Source organism: Passer domesticus, chromosome 9, assembly GCF_036417665.1.
Source record: "Passer domesticus isolate bPasDom1 chromosome 9, bPasDom1.hap1, whole genome shotgun sequence".
Taxonomy (NCBI): Eukaryota; Metazoa; Chordata; class Aves; order Passeriformes; family Passeridae; genus Passer; species Passer domesticus.
The window spans coordinates 1,839,450-1,852,469 of NC_087482.1; the positions used below are offsets into that span (position 1 = coordinate 1,839,450).

Here is a 13,020-nt window from a genome sequence, read left to right on the forward strand (position 1 = left end):
TGCCTGGAGACTGGGAATTTGCAGGGGATCTCAGGGTGGACATGGCCCATGGTGCAGTTTGGGCATGGCCTGTCAGCTGATGCCAAATGCCTTCCTGCAGAGGCTGGGCAGAAGCTGCAGCCAGGCCAGGCTGGGAAACAGCCCTGCAGGGCGTCAAAGCAGCAGCGGGGCAGCGAGGCTGCCATGGATCCCTTCCTGCTGTGCCGGGCACGGCGTGTCCAGATGTGCAGCCAAAGCCCCCGGCTGCTGAGTCCCAGGAGATGGCTGAGGGAAACCACGACAACTCTCCGGTTCACTCAGGATTTGGTCCACTTGTTTGGATTCCTCCAGGGACTTACTCTGATTTGTAGGTTTTTTCCTTCCTCCTTGAGTACCTTAAGAGGAAGTATTTCCATTTCTCCAGAAATGGATTCCACAGAACCAGGGCACAGCCTGTGGCGTCAGCAGGGAAGCACTACTCACCCCTGCGATGGGAGCGGGGCTTTTGTGCAGCAACCAGCCCTGGAGCTAGAAAAGTCTTCCCTGCAGACACACCTGTAACTCAACAGCCACAGAAGCTCCTGTCACCTGGTTCCTGACAGTGTGTCAATGATTATTCTCTGAGGGGAAGTTGAGAACTTACCTGCAGAGGCTCCCAAGGGTTCCAAACCATCTTCCATCCCAACTGCTGGAGAACCTATCCCAGCAACCTCACCTAGAAAGGGAGCATAGATCAGACCCATTTCCATGGTGTGCTGGGATCCCCCTCTGCTTTTGGGAACTGGGCACTGCAAGGGGGTCGAGTAAGGCTGCGGGAGCCAGATGTCAATGGACAAGGCCAAAGCTGCACAGGGGCCTGGGGAGCTCTGGGCTGGCTCCTGGTCACTCTCCACCCTCTTTGCAGGCCCTGTGAAACATCCCTGAAGGGGCAGGCACTGACACACAGCAGCAGAGAGGGCAGCTGAAGCCTCAGCAGGGCTCAGGCTCAGAGGCACAGCAATTACCTCCTGGGCCTGTGCCTGGCATCGCCTCTCTTCCTGCAGCAGAGGCTGCCAATGAGCCAATGCTTCCTCTGGGAAGCTCAGTCTTCAGCAAGGCATTTCGTTTCATATCTGCAGAACGAAAAAGGAACAGGTGGATTAGGTGCAGATGTTCCCCTTTCTGGGAGTTGGAATCTTCAGGAGACAATACTGGTCTAACTGATGGATAAGGATCTGGAAATCAAAAAAACTTTTGGGATTGGACAGGGCACTCTCTTGTCCAAGCAGCTGCCATTCCTGATCTGCCTGGAGACCGGGAAATTTCAGGGCATCTCAGGCCAATGGTGCAGTTTGGGCAGCCTGTCAGCTGATGCCAAATGCCTTCCTGCAGGGGCTGGGCAGAAGCTGCAGCCAGGCCAGGCTGGGAAACAGCCCTGCAGGGCGTGAAAGCAGCAGCAGGGCAGTGAGGCTGCCATGGATCCCTTCCCACTGTGCCGGGCACGGCGTGTCCAGATGTGCAGCCAAAGCCCCCGGCTGCTGAGTCCCAGGGGAAGGCTCAGGGAAATACACTCACCACGGCGTCTCTCCAGATCACTCAGCATCATGTTCCGAAGTTTGGCTGCCTCCAGCGACTTGCTTCCTCCTGTGTCTTGGTTCTTCCATCTAGGAGGACCTTAATGGAAAGTGATTCAATTTCTCCTTCAGGCCTGAGTGGCAGTGAGGGCACCTGCGTGACTGGTGCCCTCCAAGGCACTCCCTCAGCTCTGCCTCCCACTCAGGAGCACAGGTGGTTTCTCAGTGAGCTTTGCTTGGGTGGTATGTGCAAAGTGGTGAATTATTGGTGGATCAGGCTCTGATGTTGTACAGTTCAAGAAGCTGATGACATAGAGAGCCTTGCAAAGTCTTGCAACTGGAGAAATGATTTTTGTTTCTCTCTATTGCTGATTGAGGACTCTTTTGAGGGTTTGATGCGTCCTTTCTATGACGGATTGTCCTGCGGGGTTTGCAGGTATACCTGTCTTATCTTCTATTCCCCAGTCACTGAAGAACTCTTTCAACTTGCGAGAGGTATAGGCAGGTCCATTGTCTGTTTTGATCTCCTTTGGTACTCCCAGGGTAGCAAAGGCCAGGAAAAAATGTTTTATGGTGTGCTGCGAGTTTCTCCTGTATGTGTTGATGCAAATACTGCTCCTGAAAATATATTGACCCATACATGCACATACTTTGACCTTCCAAAAGGTGCAAAGTGGGTTACATCTGTCTGCCACAGCTGGCAGCTGTTTAAACCTCTGGGACTGACTCCCGTCCCCATAGATTGTATCTGGTAGTTTTGACAGTTCGGGCATGTGGCAACAATAGCTTCTGCTTGATCTTTTGAATACTTGAACATTCTGATAAGGGCAGGCACATTTTGATGAAAAAATGAGTGTGACAGCTTTGCCTGGGCAAAGATGTTAGGGACATTAGCAGTCTCTATTGCCATGGCTAAGGTGTCTGCTTTCCTGTTCCCTTCTGGAATGAAACCTGGGAGGTCAGTGTGTGACCTCACGTGCATTATATGGTAAGGTTGTTTTCTGTGGGAAATTAAGCGTGTTAATGTAGAAATCAATTGGTATAACTTTGGATTGGAAACCTCTTTGAGAAGAGCATGTTCTGCTCTCATAGCTATGCCAGCAACATAAGCTGAATCTGTGACCAGATCAAAAGGTTCGTTTTTGAATTTCTCAAAGGCTCTGACAACAGCTGCTAATTCTGCAATCTGTGGAGATCCCTCCACTATTTCCATGTCAGATTCCCAGTTTTGGGTCTTAGGGTCTCTCCATGTCATTACTGACTTGTGGGATGACCCTGAGCCATCTGTAAAGATGGTTAGAGCTTTGAGAGGTGTTCTACTTTGGATTAATTTTGGGGTCAGATGAAAGGTTACATCACAATTAAAAAGCTTATGTTTTGGGATATGTACTGAAATTTGGCCTGTATAGCTGTCTAAGGCATACTGGAGATTTTCATTGGTCTGGAGCAAATGTTCCACGTCCCCAGTGGTCACTGGCAAATATATGCATGTGAACTCACACCCTGCAAGGGAGCGGAGGTGAGTTCTAGCCTTTTTTATTAAATGTGCCATAATTTCTTGGAAGGTGGTAATTGTCTTTGTGGGTTGGTTATTTGTAAAGATCCATTCCAGTATTAGTAAAGGGTCTCGAAGTTGAGTGTCCCATTGGAAGATCAGTCCATAGAACCAAGGTGCTTTTCCCAGAATGACGAACTGGAAAGGCAGGCTGGGCTCAAAGCGATGGGCTTTGAGTGAAGACAGGGCTTCTTGGACCTTGGTGATGGTATCTCGGGCTTCTGCTGTAAGAGTGCATGGAGAGTCCAGATCCTCCTTGCCCCAAAGAAGGTTGAACAGTGGAGTGAGGTCCTCTGTTGTAATTCCTAGCAGTGGACGTACCCAGCTGATGGATCCGCACAGACTGTGTAAGTCTCTCAGGGTATTTGGCTTGTCTTGGATGGTGAGCTGCTGGAGTCCGATGGTCCTTTCCCGGATCTGGAGTCCAAGGTAAGTCCATGGATTGGTGTACTGTATTTTGTCCTCACAGATCTCGAATCCTGCCTTTTCTATGGTTTCAATAGTCTTTTTAACTGCTTTGTCCAAGTAAGCTTTTCCTGATGCACAGACTAGGATATCGTGCATATAGTGATGGATGATTGCATCTGGGAATAGGTTCCGAACAGGAGACAGGATGTGAGCAACATACCACTGGTATAGAGTGGAACTGCATTCAAGTCCCTGAGGAAGATACAGCCAATGATATCTTTTGAGTGGAGCCTCTCTGTTAAGAGAGGGGACGGAGAAGGCAAACCGTGGGGCGTCCTGGGGATGCAGCGGGATGCTGAAGAAACAGTCTTTAATATCAATGATAGCAAGTGTCCAGTCTCTAGGCAGCATCGATGGTGAGGGCAGGCCAGGCTGGAGGGGACCCATGTCCTCGATGACCTCGTTGATTTTGCAAAGATTGTGGAGGAGCCTCCACCTGTCCATTCCAGGCTTTTGTAGTACGAAGACTGGAGAGTTCCAAGGGCTGGTGGTCTCTACGATGTGGCCTTTGGCGAGCTGTTCATCCACAAGGGCATGTAGTGTGCGCAATTTGACTTTAGAGAGGGGCCACTGCTCGATCCAGATCGGGTTATGGCATTTCCAGGTGAGACGAAGAGTGTCTGGCAGTGCGCGCTCCTCAGTGGCCCCAATTAGAATTCCGGACTGGGAATATACGTAGGGAAGCACCCCACTGGAATAAAATGTGCCTGCCATAGAGGATGATGGGGGCCCTTACCATGAACGGGCGGATGGTTGCCAACTTGCCTTCAGGCCCTTTGACGAGGATGTTGTTCTTGCTCCGCATGGAAACTGTAGCTCCACCGATCCCTGTGATCATGCCTGCCACAGGTTGTAGCTCCCAGTGTGCTGGCCATTCTGAGCGGGCGATGATGGTCACGTCTGCACCGGTGTCCAGCACCCTGGTAGGTGGAACTTCTCTCCTCTGCAGGTAAGACCGCACTCGATGACAGGCTTACTCGGTCCCACAACTTGTGTCCACATTGCTGTGGGGTTGAGAGGAAGCTGTTCTCTGTGATTCTTAGGGAGTAAAAAGGCTTGTGCGAACGGAGTACCCTTTGGAAGAAAAAATGGTAAGTCTGTGCAGTACATCTGGACAGAGATTTCTTGGCCCGAGTACACTGTTTGTACTTCTGGAACAACAAATATTTCCTTTGGGCTACGGAGAGTATCACCTATAATTAGGATGTTAGAAGGACCACCTTTTGGCCCACGTTTGCCTGTGGGAACACGATAAACATTGTCATTTTTAAAGTCAATGGACAGTGCAGTTACCAGTAGCTGGCAGGTTCCCCTCGGTATTGCTCTGTGTGTTGGGTCCTACTCATGTGGTCTGGAATCTCCTGGGATGGTGCGTGACTGGCTGTGGATGGCCTTTGATTTGGTGTCCTTGCCTGGGGCCCCACCACGCTCCACTGGAAGTTTCCCGGACGCGGCTGATAGTACTGCTGATTCTGGGACCTTTGGTAGAAATTGCGAGGGTACCTGGGATGTGACCTCTCTGGACAGTCCTTTATAAAATGTCCACAGTCTCCGCAGTGGTAGCAGCAGACCTGGTCTTTAGAAGCTATTATTGCATATGCACCAGAAACTCCTTCTGCAACACCCTTAGTAACTGCTTGGGCCACTGTATCTTCAGTGGACAGGTGGCGTGTGCAGCTTTCCAGCATTTGCTCTATGGTAGGTTCTGTGTCTAAGGGTAAGACTCTCAGAATTGCTTTACATTTTTCATTTGAGTTACTCATGGGAAGATTGCACAACAGTTCTTTTCTTGCCTCTGTGCTCTCTATCTGTTTTTCCAGAGCATCCTTAATTCTATCTACAAATTTGATAAAGCTTTCATCTATTCCTTGTTTAATACTAGAAAAGTGTTGGGTAGAAATAGAGTCATCAGGGGTAAGAAGTAAGGAGGTTTCTGCTGCAATAACCATGTCTTGTAGTGTTGTCTTAGGTAAGGTATCAGCTTGGTGAGAGGGTTTCTGCAAATCCCCTTCACCAGCCAGCTGTTCGAGTGTAAGGTTTGACTTATCAGCATCAGCAGCATAGTTATCTGATAAGGTTTTTAATTGCTTTTTCCAATGCCTTTCCCAAAGCATGTACTCGGCAGGAGAAAGGAGGCACTGGGCAATATTTTTAATATCGTGGGGTACCAGAACATGTGCTGAGAATGTAGATTCTAGGGAATTTCTAAAAATATGTGAACTTCTACCATGTTCTTTTGTACAAGTTCTTTATTTGTAATAGGTTCCCATGTCTTTCTAGTAGTAGCACCGCCCCTTTTTTCCTTTTTATAATCTACTGGAAAGGCAGTAATTCTCTGAGCCAAAACGGAAACAGGCGCAGTTGCACTCGGAGATAACGCAGAGCAAGGTCGCTCGCAGGATGCCGCGGGCTGCACAGTGGAATTCACGTCCAAGGGGGAGGGGGGGACACAGGCAGGAGCCTCGGGCACGGCAGGGGTGGGGGAGGCGGCACAAGGGGAGCGGGGGACGGCAGGACACTAGGAACCAGGGGAAGAGTGGAGGGTGAAGGAATGTTATCAGCACGATTAGCATTTGATGGAAAGGGTTCTGGTGAAACAGATAAGTTAGCACTTTGTTCATAAAAGGTTCGCACTGAAGTTACAGGTTTTTTGTTAGTTTTTTCTATGGCTTTGGTTATAATGTGAAATATAGGGATAAACTGAGTTACAGAAAAATCTTGGTTAGTGTGAAACTTATATATCGTGGTCCCAATTGTATCCCAAAAGGAGTCTAAAGTGGTAGTGTGTGTGTTAGTATCTGGAAAGTGGGAAAGAATCCATTTTATAAATTTTTTCAGGTTCGTTTTTGAAGGGTTACCTTTAGAAAAAGAAAAGTTGTTAGAAGATAGGATTTCTAGGATTAGTAAATATAAATCTCTCTCGTTCTGGGATTGTTTTAACGTACTGAGCTTCGATCCCATGTTCCCGTTCCCTGCCAGCAGAAAAAAAAAGAAAAAAAAAAAAAAAAAAAAGGGGACCCAAGGAAAAAGTTTTTTGCGTGCAAGAAAGGCTGTTTTAAAACTTACACTTCTTCAGCCAGATGTGGGTCAAAGGTCTGCCAGCAGGTAGTCTGCTGAATCAGTCTCCTCGAGCACTTTTTGTGCCCAGATGTCAGCGGTTTGAGGGTTGACTGACAGCCTTTCAGAAGAGTCCTGCTAAAACGGAGGGCTTCTTCTTCCAGGACGTCTGGTGAGCGAAGGCAGTGACAATTTCAAGAAGAAATGCTGCTCCTCTGAAATGCCAGGTCCAGCATTCAGTTTGGGTGCCAGTTTATCACGGCAGTTTCCCACCAGGCTGATGCCCAGCAGGGTGCCGGAGCCAGGATAACTCAGTGGAGGCTCAAGCAGCCTAGGCAAGCTATAGTGATTGGAGCTCTTAGTGATTATCAGCTCAGTGATTTCAGCTCGTGGCTTGCTAGGTGCTGCAGCAGCAGACGCAGGGAGAGAGAGGAGAAGGCCGTGTGAGGTTCCACAGGATTCTTTATGCAGGTGTGCCACGAAGGTTCCCAGTGACAGCTCTTCTGCCGAACCGGGCAGAATCGGGGGGTTTTATACCCTACAGGGGTTTTGAAAACTGTCCAAGAGAAAGGGTCAGGGGAAAGTGACCTATGGGCTTACAGAGAGATAAGCAGGGTCCGAAAGGCGGAAGAGAGGGGCTGCTAGGGTCCAGTCATGCTGACCTGGCATTTCCTAGCTCAGGCCTCTGACTGCCAAGGAGGCCGTGCAGGCCCTGGGCCTGCTACACTGACCCACAGGGTGTCAGGTCCTGCTCTGACCCTGGCTGTGGGTTTTGGGTTTTTTTCGTTTGTACTGTTGCATTTGTATTTTCAGTTTTCCTAGTAAAGAACTGTTATTCCTATTCTCATATCTTTAACTGAGAACTTTTTAATTTCAAAATTACAACAATTTGAAGGGAGGGGGTTGACATTGTCCATTTCATGGAAGGCTCCTGCCTTCCTTAGCAAAAGCTGTCTTTTCCCACCAAGACACCTCCAATGCTCTTACAGAGAAAAAGAATATGGACACTTTATTAAGTAATCGATTTCTAAGCCACCTCCAATCTAGTACAGAAAACAAAGCCAACTCATATTTGGCAAGAACAATTCACGTCAAACCAATCCAGTTTCCTTTTCTGACAGGGCAAATGGCTCAATGGGTGAAAGAAGCAGTAGATGTGGCATTTGTACTGTAGTAATATTTTAATGTGTGGTATTTTTAGAAACAACACTTAAAAATCATAGGATTCCATTAGAACATGGAAGATGTCACCTTGTGCTGCAGCAGAACTTAAAGCGGGGGAAAAAGGGAGTTTAGGGAATAGTGACCAATGATTTGTCCTGTGAGAATAAATCTCTGGGCACTGCATAAAAATGGACTTGCCTGACTTCCTAAACTCTCCTGTCATCAGGCACTGGCAACTACACACTCTTGATACAACACCAATGGTAAGTGTACAATTTCTTGTGATGTCTTTTTGCCCTGAAATGAATTGAACTCAAGCTTTTCAGGAAGGAGTTTATTGAAATGTACCTTTAAAGTTGAGCTGACTCACTAACTTGACAGGGATTAAAAAGTAAAAGCTGAAAGATAGTCCAGACACAAACCTGGCACACTCATCAGAGTAGGAAGATCAGGATGGGCACCTGAAGAAAAGAACTATGAACTATTTGGTCAACTAGGCTGGTTTAGGAACCCAGTGATGTGACAGGGGCAGTTCAAACCCTGGCATAGGAACCTGTGCTCTCAGAAGAAGTTCATGTTTAAGTCATACAGATTGCAGGAATATGAGTCTGGAATATGAAATCAGGAATAGGTGATTATAATTACACACTCCAATTTAGGACAACATTTAATCACTTGCAGGTACTTAAGCACTTTCTTGACTAAATGCAAACTGTTGTTTCCTGCATTAGGGATTATAACTTCAGGTCATGGCTGGGATTTCAGATCTAAGTGATAGCAAGTAGGTCTCAGATGAAGGTCTAGAAGAGGGATTTAGATGCTAAAAGAGCTTTTAAAATCTGAGCCTAAAAGGAGAAAGCATTTCCTTGATAAATATGAAACTATAAACATGAGCAGTGTGTAAAGCTTACAGGTTGGACTCTTTCTTGAATATGATCCTCTCTGGAAGAAAGTGGACTTTAGCTGGAGGAAACCTGTGGCTCACCAAGCCAGTTAATGGAGATTCTCAGAAGAGATATCTCCAATTGGCAATGCTTCCTGCAGAACACCCAAATCCCCCCCATTCCTCTCCAGCCCTACCTTGCAGCATTAGTTCTGGCCAAATCCAGACCCTGCTCACAAACTCTGTGTGGCACTTGGCAGGGAGGAAAACTGTTCACTGGAGTGGTGACTGAAACACAGCCAGACTTTAACAGGGCGGGTAACAGCAACTGAAACCCAGCCAGACTTAAGCAACAGGACAAGTGACACTCTTGCCAAGTGACAGAACCCTGTGGGTTCCCAGCTGTCCCTCCCTCTCCCCGCCTCAGCCAACCCATCTCTTCCCCTCAACAAAAGCAACAAGAGCAGTGGACTATTACATTTGTGACCAACTTTCTGACTTCTGCAAGCATTTATTTATGCTATTGCAAAAGTGGGGTTTAGTTGGCTAGTGGTTTTTGTTTCAGATTCCCACTCTATTATCTTGTGGGTTTAGGAACGTTTCAGCTTCTCTCCTCTATCACCTGTTCTGTCAGTGAAGAAGCAATGAAGTCACAGCAAGTTTCAACCCACTGGCCAGAAGTTGTCCTTGTGTGCTTTTCCCCAATTCCTAGGACAAGCTGAAGAGCTTTTATATGAAATGGAGACCCAGCCATCTGATTACAGCTGGCTTGGGATGGGACCTAAGGACCAGGAAAAGCAGCAAAAAAAAGTAAGTGTGCTGGAAATGGTTTCTGAAGGACTGTCAGCAATTTGTTTTGAGGCTTTCTTGAAGCATTACCATGCTGAGTTCTGTCGTTGTGTGTCTGAAGAGTAACTTCAGCTCTCTGTAGATCTGCACCCTGACTTTTGCCTGGAAGACTCCCACATCTCCTAAAGACCCCTACCAAGAAAATGCATGAGCAGCTTCTCATTTCCCTCTGGCCAGATTTCACAAGGTGTTTTGGAGACATCTAATAAGCCCCAGCCAGAGATTCTCAAACTCACTTGTGCCCCAAGCCAGTGATTTTATAGGCACTTTTTGTCAGACTCCAACCTACCTGTAGTGCTGCAGTTGTGATTCCAGCTGCTGGATGTGTATTTGCAGATGTGGCACCTCGTTAGCTCTCACTTCCAGCTCCTTCACTTTGCCAAGACTGTTCAGGACAGCCTGTCTGGCCTCTTCCACCTTCCTCCTCATCTCTGCCTGCTCCCTCTTCAGGTGACGGTTGCAATCTTCCAGGCTGACCAGAGCTTCCTGAGAGCTCTCCAGCTCCTTCTCCAGCTCCTGACTGAACCTGATGGCTTCTTCAACCTCCCCATCCCCGGAGCTCCGGATGAGCTCCATCTCCTCCAGGACACTTTGGAGATACTTGGACTGGGAGTGCTTCTGTGTTAACGCTCTCTTCCTCCCTGTGAAGCAGGATCCTTCTTCTCTATGGCTGGCACGGCTCTTCCGCAGTCCCACCTGTAATGACCAGGAGCACAAAGCAGGGAGAAATTGATGGGGTTTACTGAAGACTGAAAGTGGCTGGACTGTGCTTTGTTTTTATTTTGTTTTGTTTTGTTTTTTTTTAATCACATAGAGTTGATCAGCAACTAAAGCTACTTGACCTCTGCCAGATACAGAGACAAGAAAACAATCTCTGGAAAGTATTTTTTAATACCTAGCTATGCATTTAATTTTCAAACTACACACTATCATGTTATTGCACAAGTTTCTGTATAGCTTTAATGTCATTACTGTGGTGTCTACTCAGGAGTTAAGTAGTCTTCTGAAAAAGATATTTCCAATGAAGTTGTGTTCATGAGAAAAGAGCAGGGAGCAGCTGGGGGTGTTCTGGAGCTCTCCTCTTTGTCGTTTTCATTCTTCCTGGGACCTCTGACTGGTGACTTGGTGATGGAGAAGGAAGACTCGCTCACCATATGATGATCGACAAGTCTCGTCTTTATTCCCGAATCACCGATTATTATACACCCTTTAATTAGCTCATGCATAGTGCAAAATCCCAGCTCACCATTGGCTAACTAGCTATCAGCTAACTACGCGCTGTTTTTGGTATAACTATCACCACTTTCCCAGGCTATCCCGCTCCACCACCTGTGTCTGTGCATTACTTCATCCGTGGGCCAAGGACACAGTTTAATTAGAATGGCAACTCCCCTCATTTTCTATCTTGGTCAAATTAATCTCACTGTGAGATTTAGCTCGGAGCCAGCTTGTTACAAAGCTCTCAACAACTTGGTGTTTGCTGCTGATTTCCTTTCCTATTTTCAGATGAAAATGGTAGAAGTGCTGACCTGCCTTGCTGGACATTGTGAAGACAACAGTCATCTACTGCAAGTGGAAGTGTCACAGGTGGAGCAGAGTTCTGTGAGTGCTGTGTTAGTATCAAATCACACCTGGCCAGACCTGCCAGAACAATGGCTCCATGCTGCCCTTCCCTGCTCTGCCTGTTACACGCTATTTCATGCCAGCGGAATTTAACTGCTGTTAAGTGTGTATGTGTGTCAGTCGTGCCAGAACAGCAGAACCAGCAGAAACCAGCCCTGGAATAATGGGGCTCTGCAGAGGAGCCCCAGACTATTCATCAGCCTACCTGCAGAACTGGCTCCAACTCTGGACTCTCGTGACCACACTCTGAAGAAAACAGCCTTCTAGTATTTCTCATAGGCACTTCTGGCTGAGACACTGCTTGTACTTGTGCAGGTAGCAATCCAAAAGTTCTTTCTCGCCTCAGGAAAAACCCTGCAGCGGTGCACACCCAGCATATGGTATCGGCACATCTTGACTGCACGTGTAGTAGAAGAAGCAGCAGCATTGTACGCGTGGGTCTGTAAAGCTGAACTCCCCTACACTTCTAACAGAGTGCTCATCACAACGATATTTAATGGTACGCCGGTGCCATACATTTCTCCTTAAAGCCTCCCCATAACTAAACTTTGCTAAAAAGTTACTGCCGAGGATGAACGAGCAACTTGGGTCTCAGTCTGGCAGTGGAGGGGTTATAAACGCTGACCGTCCGAGAGCAGCATCTCTCCTGAAGCCCTCGGGGCCAGCCGAGCCTCCCCGGGAGGCCGGTGCAGAAGCAGCCCGGACTCACCTGCAGCGCCAGGCACCACGCATCGCTGCTCTGCAGGGCGGCGCGCATGTCCTCCACCAGCTCCCGCAGGCTGCCGTTCTCCTCCTCCAGCTTGGCGAGGCGGTCCTTGGCCTGTGTTGTATTGTGCTTTTTGTTTTATTAGTAGGTTTATGGTTTGATTTGTGGTTTGGTGGTTTTCCTTGGTGCTGTTTTCTTTGTCTCCACCTTTTCCCAGTTACTTTGTCGGCTAGATTCTAGTTTCTATTTCTCCAAACTTTAGCTGTTTTTTGAAACCGTTTTTCCTCCCTTGGAAGTTTATTGGTTCACTATTGTTATCCCCGCCTAGGTTTTTACTCCCAACTCTCCTGATTTGTTGAAAGTTACACCTTTCCCTGACCTTCCCCCACATATAAGTCTTTGTTTGCCCCTTAATCAGGGTCCCAGGAGAGGAACAGGGGAAGTTTACCATCAAATAAAGTTTCCCTGGGACCCGTGTGTGCTGCCTGTGTTTCATATTGCGCCGAAACAATTGACAGCTGGGATTCAATGGAGCTCCAGGGGGAACCTGCCGATCCCCTCTCTCTTGTCGGGGAAAGACAAGCGGCAGGCCTGCTCCAGCGCCACGATCTCCTTGTAGCACTCTCGGGAGCAGGGCTCCGGCGGCCGCCGCTCAGCGCTGCCTGCGGCTCCGCTGCCGGCGGGGTCGGCGCGGCGGCGGCGGGGACTGCGCAGGCGGATCTGGGTCTCGATGTGCTCGCTCTCCCGGCTCAGCGGCAGCCGCGGCCCCGCGCGGCTGCTGAAGTGGCCACAGAGCCGCGCGTGGAACTGGCGGAAGGTGAGCTCGGCCGAGAGCCCGTCCCACAGCCCCGTGCACTCCTCGGGCTCTGCCGCCTCCTCCAGCCCCAGCACCTGGCACAGCGTGTGGAAGTCCTCGCCGGGGATGCGGCCCGCCCCGGCGCAGTCCAGGTGGTGGAAGATCTCCTGCAGGTACTGGTCCAGGCCAGTGGCCAGCACAACGATCTCGTTCTCCACGCCGCGGTCCAGCCTGTAGTGGTAGGCGAGGGCGCTGACCAGCCACTGCATGCGCCGGGCCGGCTGCCCATAGGGGTCCCAGCCCTCAGGCGGCTCCATCGCGCCCGCCCGGCCCGCGGCGCTGCCCGAGCATCCCGAGCGCCTGGCTCGCCCTGCAGCCAAGCCGCGT

The 13,020-nt window shown here is 49.0% G+C and overlaps 2 protein-coding genes across 2 annotated transcripts in view; both read right to left on the reverse strand.

Moving 5' to 3' along the window:
- The window catches only part of LOC135307521 (uncharacterized), a 179,929-nt gene that overhangs the window by 21,921 nt on the left and 144,988 nt on the right, over nucleotides 1-13,020 (reverse strand). The gene's annotated exons all lie outside the window — the stretch shown is intronic.
- On the reverse strand, nucleotides 8,627-12,965 carry LOC135307020 (EF-hand and coiled-coil domain-containing protein 1-like). Its single transcript, XM_064431712.1, has 3 exons — nucleotides 12,429-12,965; nucleotides 11,841-11,951; nucleotides 8,627-10,204 (listed from the first exon to the last, which is right to left on the reverse strand). Exons 1-3 carry the CDS (start codon nucleotides 12,948-12,950, stop codon nucleotides 9,794-9,796), a joined length of 1,044 nt encoding a protein of 347 aa, XP_064287782.1. The 5' UTR covers nucleotides 12,951-12,965; the 3' UTR covers nucleotides 8,627-9,793.

Excerpts from the sequence above, each read along its gene's own strand:
- LOC135307020 (XM_064431712.1), bottom strand. The coding sequence starts at position 12,950 with ATGGAGCCGCCTGAGGGCTGGGACCCCTATGGGCAGCCGGCCCGGCGC. Across the intron at positions 11,952-12,428 it reads AGATCGTGGCGCTGGAGCAG|GCCAAGGACCGCCTCGCCAA; the intron begins GCCTGCCGCTTG and ends AATACAACACAG. Across the intron at positions 10,205-11,840 it reads CGTGGTGCCTGGCGCTGCAG|GTGGGACTGCGGAAGAGCCG; the intron begins GTGAGTCCGGGC and ends TGGTCATTACAG.